Here is a 13922-nt window from a genome sequence, read left to right on the forward strand (position 1 = left end):
ATTAAATTAATGCACTTTCACAATTGAACATGTACGCACAGTGCCTAAACTGTCAGAGATCAGTGGTGGGCACAGTTCCGCTAATCCACTAACCGCTAATTAGTGAAGCTAACTTTTTGGTAAGCTGTTTAGCATTTTTGCTAACTTTGGAAACAGCTAGTGGACCAATTAGCTTCTGCTTAACGAAGTCCCTCCTTCGATAACTTAAGTCAGTTAAAAATTCACACAGGTTTGTTCTTGTCCATTGTGGGCAGACACAGCACCAGTTGAGCCACATGGCACAATAATTCCAGTGCTTCCACTTTTGGGTGAATTATGCCTTAAAGCAGGGTAATTCGACAATTATTAGGGAAACTTTTGGGTATTTTAGGGTAATGCCTTTTCCATTTACAACTCTCTGAACTCGGGATTTAATAACAAGAATTCAATATTTTCCACCTGACAAGAGGTAAACTTAAAATAATAAAAATAAGTGTCAGATATGGAAAAAAGTAAAAAATTGCATAAATTTGCCAGAAATCTTGAGTAAAATATACGGATTTAGGATAAACTGGATGCTTCTTTTTCTTCTCTTCTTCTTGATGCTGTTGAGTTTGTAGATCAGTGTGGCAGGTCAAAACAAAGTCGGGTGTGTGTTCCTGGACCTTTAATAGTGGAAGTCCACACACAGCTGTCAACCCGACCACCGATCCTGACTTCTGCCAGACCACAATGCAACCCCAACAACAAATGAGCTATGCAAAGCGCAACGTGTTACTCGAACACATATTGAAGAGAATTAACAGACTCCCTCTCTTTTAAATAAAACAAAAAAACAATGCTTTCAAATTTGCAAAACTGTAATACAATGAATGGATTAAAAAAACTTAACATAATACTTCTAAAATGACTTCTAAAGAAACTAATATTCTTTTTCATAATTTCACAAAAACAATAACATTAAACCAGTTAATTTGCTGTAAATTCAAAGATCCACTTTCCAAGGCTCCAGCTATTTTCAAAGAATTTACTCCCTTTTTTGTCATCACATCAGCCAATTGTGTTTTTGAATCTACCCAAAAAATCTTTAACTCTCCATTTTGAACTATTTCTTTGAGAATAGCTATATTAATTCTTAATCTCTTTTCAGAAACATTTTTAACTGAGTACACATTATCATAAAGTGATCGGTTATCTACATAGAGCTCCACCAACAATTTCCTTTCTTTATCATACAATATTTGAGACAACACATTCCCAAGATAGTAGGCCATGTCCACTGCCTCAACAGCGGCCAGTGTTTCTGCAGCCAGGGTGCTTTTCACAACTCTTCTAATTTTCTTTGCCTCCCAGTACAAAGGACAACTATTTCCATTTTCACCCACAAAAACAATCACAAGGCCTCCAGCACTACTAAAGCCGTCAGGGAGATTAGCATGGGAAGCATCACTCTACACAACCAACTAAAAACTTTGAAATGTCACCTAGTTCTGGGAAATACATTGAACTCTCAAAAGTGCAGGCTTTCCTTAGACATTTGCTTGCCTCAATCAGATCTTCCACTTTGGGATTATTTACTTTGCAGCTAAGTTCTAATACATCATATGACAAATCAGGTCTTGAGTTAGTACATAACCATCCCAGTTGGCCCACCAGACTCCTTAAACTTTCCTTTTCTTTTTCATTACACTCCATATTCTTATTCGACCCTCTCACAGCATTTACATTGATGGATTCTAGAGATTTACAGTATTCATTTTGATGAAGTGTAACACCCTGTTCACTTTGTACAATATCCAGTCCAATGTATCTGAATGTGGTATTACTTTGTTCCCTAAACTGAAAATGATTTATGATTTTGGCAATGACTACATTTTCAAATCGCTTTGTTCCTCCCCACAAGAAATCATCTATATGCATCAAAAACATACCACATAATTCTCCTTCAGCATACCAATAGAATGCTGCAGGGTCAGTTTTCACTTGATTGCATCCCATCTTCAGCAAGAAAGTCTTTACTGTGAGATACCACTTCCTAGCTGCATCAAGACCATAGACACATTTCTCCAACCTCCATAGTACACTCTTATCACACCCTGCTTCAACAGGGGGAACAAGATACACTTCACACTCAAATCTCTCACTCTGTAGAAATGCAGCCTTAATGTCAATTGAACTCACTGCCCACTTTTTGGAAGACAAAATTGCAAGAAAAGACCCCAACACTGCTTTGCTGACAGTGGGAGAATCTGACTAAATTTCTTTTTTTTCCTCAAAACCTCTGGCAGCTAGCCGTGCTTTAATTTTCTTTTTTCCTTCACTGTTTTTCTTCTCTGTTACCACCCGAACTGACAATGCTTTCTGACCCATATTTGGAACTTTCTCATATACCCCAAAACTCTTCCAGCTTTTCAGTTCTTCTTGTTTTGCTTTTTCAAGTTCATGACTTTTTGTATTTTCACAAGCCATTAGTACTTCATTGGCTTCCTGCACTTCATCCTCTTCCAACACTGGTACCCATTTTTCTACATCCCTGTTCCAGTCGAGGGCTGATATACGTCCATCTTCGTGTTCAATATTCCTCCAGCTACTGTATTTTCCTGTAGATTTTCCAGCTCGACTACATATAGTTACTGGCTGCCATTCATCTGACTCTTTTGGAAGGAATCTTATTCTCTGTCCAACTTTTGGAATACTTGTGACTATTACACTTTCCTTGGGTGTGTCCTCAACTCTGGTGTAGTCCTCTTTTTCCTTTGCTGGGTCACAACTTTCATTTTCTACAGTAGTTTCCACTGGATTTATGACTACTTCAAACTCCTTTTCCTTTTCTTTTCCATCATAGCCCAAAGTTAGTGATATTTCTTCTGTTTTCTTCCAAGCTTCTTTCTCATCCCTTAGTGGCAAGCAATAGTGTCCTGAGGAAGTACATCTCACTTTCACCTTTTTTCCATGTATTTCTGCAGTATTATTTTCCAAGTCCAACCTCATCTGTGCTCTCTTCATTGATGTCTTACTGAATAAATGGGTAATAGAGCAATTCACCACATCAGCTGTTACACTTGCTCTGTCACCTATTATGTTCAATGGAAATTCAACCTTTTTCAATGATTTATACATAGTACCATCACCAAATCTAAATGTTGTTTCACTTTCTTCCTCTTCTATTTTCAGTTTGATCATTATCCAATTTTGACATGCTATACCAAATTTCAGGTCACTAGGTCTGGTTTTAAGGGTTTTAGAGCCAAAATACTAAACCAAAGCTAAACATACACAAAAAAGTTAGCGGTTAGCATTAGCTTCCACTAATTTCTTTATCAGTTTATTGGTTTAGCATAAGTGAAGCTAACTTTTTACTTAGTGGATTACCAGTTAGTTAAGCTAACTTTTTGGTTAGTGGTGCCCACCACTCCATATATATATATATATATATATATATATATATATATATATATATATATATATATATATATATATATATATATATATATATATATATATATATATATATATATATATATATATATAGTAAGTGAGCCTCCTTTTTATACAGTAGATTATATTTTTCAGAGAGAGAGAGAGAGAGAGAGAGAGAGAGAGAGAGAGAGAGAGAGAGAATTTTATTTTGTTTGTCAATTTATTTTTATTATCAAGCCAAGAGATACTTCTTCCTCACCCCTGTCATCCATTCATGAATGACAGGGGTGAAGATACTGGTACTGGACCTGTCAGCAGCTGACGCATTTAGGGCCGCTTTCACAGTCGTCTGGTACACACCCTAACCAAAGGCCCTACCATCCTGGTAGCAGCCATTACCATCGCCTCGATCCGCTAATCACATAATTCTTTAAAAATGTAACGGAAGTTATCGATAAATCGCAAACGTTATTTTTTATTATAGAACAAATCAAAAAATCAGTTCTTGCTCTAAAACCACCTTTAAAAAGTGCCAAAACTATAAAATCTGCCTTTTTTGCTCTTTTCAAGGGCTTTAGAACCCCAAAAACTATGTATATTTTTTTTGCTTTAAAGTTCAAAAAGGCCGATTTTATAGTTTTGGACCTTTTTTAAGTTTTTAAAGGCTTTTAGAGCCAGAAAAGGGTAAAAAAAAATTGAAATGAAACACAATATTAGTAATCAACTAAAAAAAACGTATTGATAAAGTGGCCGTAAAAAAAAAAAAAAAAAAAAAAAAAACCACGATATATGTATACATAATTCAATTCTTCCTCTTCTTCTCGTTCTTCATTTAGTTCATGAGATGCATGTTGCCTTTCATGAAAATTAGCATGTCAAAGTTTTCATCAGACAGGGATGATCTCTTGGCTGCGTTGCGTACTATGGTGCAATACCTTTTATATATAGCACTGTGTTGCGTGCTATGATAATAGGTGAAAATTTATTTAATAATGATGACAAGTATTAAAGTTCTATTATTTAGCAGATGTCAGCAAGACAGACTCTTCACCTATATATATTCATTACATTTGTTGATTATTCACACTTATTTAGCAGACCATATTTTTACATAACAGGGCTGATTATGTTATATGTATGCCCTATGCATACATAATGAAGCTATCTAGAATAATATGAAAGTTTGACCAAGAGGGCATAACAGGTGAATAATGGTGACAAGTATTAAACTCCTCCCTTCTCCTTTACTGTGTATTTTGCAACAATAAACAATCAATCAATCAAATTAAAATTTTCAGCAGGATGTTTACTGGTCAGCAGGTGAAGTGAGTTCATGTCATTCGGAGTCTTCTACTCTTTTTCTCATATTACCATTGAAGCCCTGCAACGTGCTGCTGTATTGTGTAATGTTTTTTTACATCCATTTAAAGAAATAATATAACCACTTGAGAGTAAGAACTTGTACTATTTACTAATTAATGTCATTGGTAAGCTCCAATGGGGAGAGCCCGCGGCTACCAGAGCTCCGTTACCAGAGGTTCCAATCCCTGGTACTGATGCAAACAAACAGCGCCGCGAAAGACAACTGTGAAAGCGATTTCTTGTTGGTAGCGGCAATCGCCACTCATTGGTAACAATCAAAACAAACAAAAGTTACTGTGAAAGTGGACCTTAGTACGGGATGAGTCATTCAGCTGAGCTGAACAGAATAATATAAATGAAGAATTAAGAAATATCAAGGTTATGAGGGAATGCAAGAAGTTAGACTTGAGAAATATAAGCAGTATGATAAACACAATGCAAAATTGAAGTTCCAGTTTCAGTCAGTTCGTTTCTGATAGTTTTGGCCAGAACCAGAACTTCACAAAAATTGAGGTTCCATCCGGAAGAAACTGTCCGGAACCAAGTTCCGGTGCATCTCTAATAAAATTAATTCCCTAAAGCTGTTTCTAGCAAGGCTTTGCGACCCCCCAGGGGATTGTGACCCACTAGTTGCGAACCCCTGCTATTGTATTGACATATCTTTATGATGATTAAAAATAGTTATAGTATATGTATGATGAAAATAATTACAAACTCATCATACAATATAAATATAATAATTAATATTAGGGATTAAAGAGCAACAATAAACTGAATTGGCTATAAGTTCACAATGTTGATGCTTTACTATTTGTTTATCAACTTTTTTCAGTTTCAGTGTTGCCTGCCACAGCAGTGTGTGTAAAGCACTTACTTTAAGACCAGACATTGAAATAACCATACCTTCAGAAATAATACTCATCTAGTATCAAAGTAAATTATTAGAGATGCTAGAAAGCAAAATGCAGCCATGAATGAAACATTCAGAAACAAAACATTTCATAATGATTTTAGCCAGTGTGGGGTAGATATGGACTCGGGCACATTCGTCACTCATTTGTCATGTATGCCATAAATAGATGGAAACCTTAAAACCTACGGGCAATGGGTAACATATATTTTTTCCTGATCAGTAGGTACCGTGTTTGGACATTTGGCACCAAACAATAGCTTGTATTCCAGAATCCCGAAATAGAAAAAAAGAACCTAGTTTACTAGAAAAAGTACAGTACCTTTTCGACAGTTCTTTGGGTGGCTGCGTGTATAGGCAATACCATCTATTCTAGCACCCTGATCTTCCAATAATCTTCAAAGGAAAAATCCAGTAATATCCAGTAATATTTACTACTAACTTTTAAGTTTAAAAATCTAATGTATTCCCATATGGTTCCTCAGTCTCTGGTCAGATACTTACATCTTGGGTGAGAAGTTCTGAGTTGATCTGGTGCTGGCAAGAAGCTGGAAGGCTTACTTTCCGTGGGGGTCGATACTTCTCACTTATTTTCACAGGGACTCCAGCCACAAAGGTGGCTGGGTCAGTGGACATGTTTAGGAGACAAGGCTGAGGCTGTGAAGGTAAAGAGTTACTTGTAATTAAGACTACTAATAAACTTTAGTTTTACTAAATGTACATTATATTAAACATACTCTTAACAACTACATATACTATGCTTAAACATTTTTATGACTCACCAAAAAACTATCAGTATTAAAAAATCTGACTAAACACTGACTTTTTATAAATCAATGGTTCCCAAACATTTTCTGGTCGTTACCCACTTTTCATACATGATCCTTGTCCGTGCCCCCCCTACCCCCCCCACCATAACCCGTGACTACATGACTGTCTACAGTCCTACACTCATTAGATCCATATAAAAACATATTACTCATGTGTCTGGCAAGACATTGCACAAACCTGTACTGAACCTATAAGTTCCCTCCACTTTACCTGCTAAATCTTTATCTGTACGTAGCCTCAGATTATGGCCCCCTACATTCTGCTATATGGCCCCCAAGGGGGCAATGGCCCCTAGTTTGGGATCCACTGTTATAAATCATTTAAAAAGTAAAGTAACAGCATCAAAGTCAGGAGGCCAAACAATGCAGTATTTCAGTAATAACAAGAAGTTTCGTTTAGTCGGCGCAACTGTAGTGCAGCGACTATGCCTGATGAACAAGCCTCCCATAACCCACTTAGCCAGTGGGGTACCTCTTTGACCGACTCAGTAAGGAGTGGCTCTCCCGTCATGCTGGTCGTGGGTTCAATCCCAGGCAGCCGGCGAATACCCTGATCTTGATTAATTTCTCGTGTGTTTCGAAACACGCAGAGGGCGTGTTGGGAAATAGAGGAAATAGAAAATGAAGCTCCCGGGGCATGACTGGTGGCATAGCGGTGGGCATCCTATCCTGCGGTTCTGTTGAGTTTCCCCGAAGGGGTAACAGGTAGGATGGCCAATGCTCTCCGAGGGTAATAGAAAATGGGAGAGTTGGAGGTATGTCTCTACGGGGACGCTGTGAAATAGTGAACCGATATTGGTCACTGTCTAAGGTCTCAACACACAGAAATTAATCTACACAGAGGGGAAAGTTGTGTAGTGCGGCGACTATGCCTGAAGAACAAGCCTCCCATAACCCACTAAGCCAGTGGGGTACCTCTTTGGCCGACTCGGTAAGGAGTGGCTCTCCCATCATGCTGGTCGCAGGTTTAATCCCAGGCAGCCGGCGAATACCCAGATCTTGATTAATTTCTCGTGTGTTTCGAAACAAGCAGAGGGCGTGTTGGGAAATAGAGGAAATAGAAAATGAAGCTCCCGGGGCATGACACAACATCTGTGGTCATATGCTGGAGAGAGACAGAAGGGGAAGGAATTATAGGAGAAGGGAACAGATCCCAGGAGATGGGACACAACCCGTGATTAATACCTGGTACTCATTCACTGCTGGGTGGACAGGGGTGTAGGGTATCGGAAAAGCCGCCCAAATTTTTTCACTCTGCCCGGGAATCGAACTCGGGCTCTCTCGGTTATGAGCCAAGTGGGTAAAATTCTAGTGTTTGCCCATACTCCCCCCTCCCCCCCCATACAAGCCTGGGGACCTGGTGGGAATGCGGGGTTTCGGGTGGGGGACACGAAATCCGTCGCATTTGCATATTTTTTTAGTGTGGTGGGGAGGGGGAGATAAAAACTCCCTAGATCTAGGGAAATTCCCTAAATTTAGGGAACTTTTCCTCCCACCACCACTAATATAAGTGTTTGTGACAAATTTAGTGTTTCCCATACAAAAACCACGCACTCAGTGGATCCCCAAGCTTGTTTTGGGAGAGAAGCGTAGTGAACCCACCAAACAATGCTCACCTCACCATCTGGCGTGGCACCGGCGGCCATCTGTGCTCACATAAACCACCTCCACCACACTCATGCCCTCTCACTAGTAAGTTGTCACCTCATCGCAAGGTTTCTGTCCTCCAAGGAGAGTCCGTGGCACCAAACACAGTGTATCTTCATTGTTTATCACTGACACAAATAAAACCACCGGCTAGCCAGGATCCATCCAACACCGCGCCTTTAACAATATTGTGGCTTGTGCAGGAAGTGCAGGCTCTCGAACCTCTTGCCCGAGCTGTTCGAATACGTGAATCTTTACTGACCGGATTTTGAATCTGCTTCACGGGCTTGTATTCCCAGTATACAAGGTGATTGTGGATATTGACTCCGCGCCTCCAGAATACGATAATACGCCTCCATATATCATAGAAAAAAAAAAGAAAAAAAAAGTACTTAAAAGTAAAGAAGCCGAATTAATCCCCTTCCCCCAACGATCTTGGGGGACCTGCGTGAACTCGGGGTATTTGGGTGGGGGAGCATATTTAAACTACTCCAACCGAACTTTACAACCCCCCTGCTAACCAAGGGGGGGCTGTGCCCCCCCCCTGGACCCCTCCTCTTAAAGGTGCGTGTTCTAAAACAAAAATAGCCACGCGTGGTGGACCTGGTCTCACATGCGTGGGCTAATGGCTAACTAAGCGTACCATCGCTAACTAAACGTACCATCGGTAATAGTATTAGGTAAAGGTGCGTGTTCTAAAAAAATAAATAACCACGCGTGGTGGACCTGGTCTCACATGCGTGGGCTAATGGCTAACTAAGCGTACCATCGGTAATAGTATCAGGTAAAGGTGTGAATTCTAAAAAAAAATAACCACACGTGGTGGACCTGGTCTCACATGCGTGGGCTAATGGCTAACTAAGCGTACCATTGGAAACAGTATTAGGTAAAGGTGTGTGTTCCAAAAAAAAAATAATAATAAATAACCAAGCGTGGTGGACCTGGTCTCACCTAGCGTATCATTGCTAACCGGTTCGTTGGCAACGCTGCTCATATTGCAATGGCGTCGCCATGTAAACACATCGTCCGTATGTATATGCCCTTAAGTCCAATATGGAGGCATAATATCATATTTTCGAGGTGCGGAGTGATTTTCAATAATTACCATGCGTGGTTTCCGTACGTTGTAAAAAAACCCCGCAATGTATGAAATTTCTCTACATCTAAGTAATTGTAAGGAATTTCCCTACATCTAGGGTATTTTTCAACCCCTCATAACTCAAAAACTATGCATTTGCGACGCATTTCATGTTTACCACCGCATTCCCCAAAGTCTCAATGGCCCCAGAGCCAATTTTGGTTGCGAGGGGTGAGTATGGGCAAACACAAGAATAATACCGCCAAGTGTGCTAACCACTCCACCACGAAGCTCAGTAATAACAATCTGACCAACAAAGGAATGATAATTTTCTGCTGCTATAGAGAAGATTTGATTTTATTAAATTCTCCAACAACGTATTGAGCATCTTAACACAGAGGAGCGCATAGCTGTGATGCTCATCTCCTAATCATTGGCCCTTTGAGCCTGGGATTGCCAAGGTTCACCTCCCCATGTTTCCCCATTTATTGACCAGCCCTGAAGGGGTGATGAACATCTAGGTGAACTGCACGCTGACTGCCTGGGCCAGGATTCAAACCCAGGCCTGCAGAGTCGTAACCTGGCACTCTTAACCACTACTCCATAGAGGCACTACCCTTATTTCTATATTAGCCACCTATCCCCACAAAATATGAACCTATCACTGCAAAGGATAGTAACTTATTTCCATTAATGATTGTAACCAGTCACTGCTAGAATAGGAAATTTTTGCCAAATTCACTCTAGCACTTTTTTAACTATTTTTTGGCAGTAACTATAGTAAAACCAAACAAAAACGATCTCGCCAATCTGGTTTTCAGCCTAGCAAGCAAGTGTTCTCTCCTACAAGCTGAGTAAACCAGACCATTGGCGAACCACAATGAAGGGAAACTGGTTTGCCATTAGAGTTATAGACCCGTGGAATAAGCTCTCAGATAATGTGGTATCTGCCCCTTCAATAGCCAGTTTCAAATTGCGGTATGACAGGCACTTGGATCAGGGGCATGAGGGTAACAGGTCTTAGAGGTGGGGAACACCAAAAGAAGTCACTTCTTATTCCCCCACTATCCATTCATAGGTAAGCATTCATAGGTAAGCAAGGCAGGCCGCGGCGGGGTGCAAGGGGGTGCGGGGACAGGAACAGGCAAAGTGTTCAAGGTTACCCGCGTGACTGGCACTTAGAGGGGTTGAGGTGCTGCTGAAAACATTATCTCCACCAACATATAAAAAAAAACATAACTTAGACGGAGTGCCTCGCCTCGCACCACATACACACGCCAGGACATTCCCGCACTCCCGATCAGCTGACGTGCCCCAAATTTGGTCCCATAGGTCAGCTCGTCTCGCTAGCCGCTGACCTGACACCTCTACCACTGGGTCCACTAAGGCAGCCCTCACCTGTGTGTGCCAGACGAGTCAGCTCACAGCAAGACGGCTACTGGAGGAAGGAAAGGCTGGACATTCCGAGCCTGTGTTGACAGTCAGCCATCACCCACTGTTTTCACAAGGGATCCAGAGTCAAGCGAGAGCCTCAACAAAGCAGACCAACAGAAAACATAATATTGTGTGTGTGTGTGGTTTTATATATATATATATATATATATATATATATATATATATATATATATATATATATATATATATATATATATATATATTACAGCAAGGGAGGCAGCTCAATGGCAATAAAACAAAAACAACAGCACCCACAACGAAAACAATATATATAAATAAATAAATAAATAAACACTATTATATGGAGCTGTTCCAATGAAGCGAAACAAAACAAGAGGCCAAAAGAGAGGTCAGAGTTTCGGAAGGTGTCTGGACATTCCTTCCTCTCCTGAAACAGGTCAAGTTGAAGGCAGGAGGAAATACAGACAAAGGATCGAAGGCTGTTCCAGAGTTTACCAGCAGAAGGGATAAAAGAATTAAGATTCTGGTTAACTCTTGCATTAGGGATTTGGATAAGGTAGTGAGTGCAGCGGGGCAGCAGGAGGCGGGGAGGCATGCAGTTAACAAGTTGAGAAGAGCAGTCGGCATGAAAATAGGTTTACCGTTTACCGTTTACCTGCGCCGTTACGAGGGCCGTCAACAAGTACAACGTTAGCCTAGGATGACCAGACGTCCCCGGTTTCCGGAGACAGTCCCCGTTTTCAGTGACCTGTCCCCGGCTACTGCTGTCCCCGGAAATGTCCCCGGTTTTCACTGTGACTGAAAGATCCGAAATTCGAATAAAGGAAAAAATGAAAAAAAAAAAAATGTTGACCAAACTATACGTATAGTTGCGCACCGTATTACTCGCACTGTACAGTGTACAGTGTATATAACTATGGAAATAATAAACAGCTTTGCACGGCATAATTTGCGAGACTGCCTTCCAAGAACATACAAATTGTTAATCAACTGAATTTTTACTCAATTCCTTTGCAATTTAGGATAAATAGGGTGAGATAAACTTTTGAATGCTGCTTTATGAATGGTAAGGGCAGTGTCCCCGTTTTAGTTTTTCAATGACAAAAATAGTACATGTTTTGGAGGTTTTTACGCCTCTGAATCGAAAATGTCCCCGGATTTTGTCTCAGAAATCTGGTCACCTTAGTACGTTAGCCTCAATAATAGTCTTCGATGTACTTAAAAATTTTAGCTGGTGTCACACAGAGCAACTTTCTGCCAGCATGTTGCTCGTTTTGTTGGTGATAATCGCCAACCAACAATGTTGTGCATCACACCAGGGTTGCCATCCTCGCAGCAGAAAATTATCGTGCGGTAGAGCCGGGAGAGAGAGGGAAATATATACATTTATATATATATATATATATATATATATATATATATATATATATATATATATATATATATTACGTCTCCGCCTATTGTGCCGGTAGTCTTGCTTGAGGGGCCTGGATGGTATTCGGCTCCAGCCCGTCATGGCGCAGACACGTGTTTATAGTGGCGCCATCTTCTCTTGGCTCATGCTACCCCCCGGAACTCGTTCTTGATTCTTGGACGGTTTCCTCTAAAGTCCAGGTTGATGGGTGGTCTTCAGAACAGCATGTGGGTTGTTTTAAGCCACTCGGCGGTGACTGAAAAATCCGGGGTGGTAGCGTGGGGGTTCGAACTCGTGTCGTCCATCACGTGGTGAATGTGGGCCCATCACGCTACCACTTCAGCCACCGCCTACCCAAATATATATATATATATATATATATATATATATATATATATATATATATATATATATATATATATATATATATATATATATATATATATATATATATATATATATATATATATATATATATATATATTGTCATAAACTGGGCTGGCGGACAGCAGACACAAAGACACCGGACACACTCGCAGAGCACACAGCGAGGCACAATTAAATACAGGGCGGACTTTCTTGGGGTTTACTAAGCAATAGCACGTTGTACAATCCTTATAGTCCAAGGGGGAGGCAGTCAAGGCACAAATCACAGGCGATTCACAGAGCACAGGCCGTCCTTTGTCTTCTCTCCGTCTCCACTCTTCCTCGCCGCATGGCGTCCCTCAGGAACCCTCATTACGTCACGTGGCGCCAGCGCAGGCGACCCGCCTCGCCAACTTAACAAAACAAATAAAACATAACTGGGGAACTAAACAAATCATTCTGTATCAAAATCTGTAAGCCATCCTGGCCTCCTCCTCTCACGTCTTGGTCGTCGCGGTGGAGGTGAGGGCGAGGAGAGGCAGCGGGCTGGTCCAGGTCACCAGCAGAGCCGGCCTCCAGGTCGGCGTCTCCACCTGCCTCCTCCTCCACATCATCCGCGACCTCGACGTCCACCGGGTCAAGTTCTGCCCGGTCCTCCTCGTCACTACTGGGGTGGTCCTCCTCAGCGCCAGTACCCCAGGAGTAACGGCCCGGCCCATGGTAGCGCCAGAGCCGGTCAACGTGGACGACAGAGGAGCGTTTGCGGCCCCTCCTGATGCGGTAGGTGACAGCGGACAGGACTGCAATCACCCAGGGACTCTGCAGCTTCGGTGATAACCCTTTATTCCGGCGAGGTTTATGCAGCCACACTCTGTCACCCACCGCATACTTCACGTCCCGCATGCGGCGATCGTAGTAGTCCTTCATCGCCTGGCCTGCCACTCTGAGCTTGCCGCGCACCTGGTGATGGACCTCGACCAGGTTCTCCTGCAGCGCGGCAGCGAAGCCAGAGGTGACAGTCGGCAGGCCCACGTCCGGCGGCCGCCCGTCGCCAGATCCACGGGGAGTCTGAGCTCGCGGCCAAACATAAGACGTGCGGGTGTATAGTCAGTGGCCTCGCGGACCGGTACGCCATCAGCATTGCGGGCAACTTGACGTCCCAGTCCTCCTGGTTTGCCCGCAATACTTGGCCAACTGCTGTGCGAGTGTCCGGTTGAACCGCTCCACCATCCCGTCCGACTGCGGGTGGAGTGGCGTCGTTCGGGTCTTCCGCATTCCCAGCAAGTCGCAGCACTCACGGAACACACGGGACTCGAACTCACGGCCCTGGTCTGAGTGCAGTTCTGACGGCACACCGAACCGGGTGAAGCACTCGTTTACTAGGACACTCGCCACTGTTTCAGCCTCGTGGTTCGGGAGCGCATACGCCTCAGGCCACTTCGTGAAGTAGTCCATCACGACGCATACGAAACGATTGGGCGTCATGGGCAGCGGCCAGCA

At 42.1% G+C, this 13922-nt stretch overlaps 1 protein-coding gene across 2 annotated transcripts in view; it reads right to left on the reverse strand.

Annotated features, from left to right (window-relative positions):
• LOC126998885 (ubiquitin-associated protein 1-like) overlaps positions 1–10769 on the reverse strand; it is a 34432-nt gene extending 23663 nt beyond the window's left edge. For both annotated transcript variants that reach the window (XM_050861081.1, XM_050861080.1), the window contains exons 1-2: positions 10625–10769; positions 6176–6328 (exon numbers count right to left, since the gene is read on the reverse strand). In XM_050861081.1, coding sequence (XP_050717038.1) covers positions 6176–6307 — 132 coding nt within the window. In that variant the 5' untranslated portion in view covers positions 6308–6328; positions 10625–10769. The remainder of the gene's footprint in view (positions 1–6175; positions 6329–10624) is intronic.
• Between the last annotated feature and the right edge of the window lie 3153 nt (positions 10770–13922).

The sequence above is a fragment of the Eriocheir sinensis genome, chromosome 15, assembly GCF_024679095.1.
Source record: "Eriocheir sinensis breed Jianghai 21 chromosome 15, ASM2467909v1, whole genome shotgun sequence".
Taxonomy (NCBI): domain Eukaryota; kingdom Metazoa; phylum Arthropoda; class Malacostraca; order Decapoda; family Varunidae; genus Eriocheir; species Eriocheir sinensis.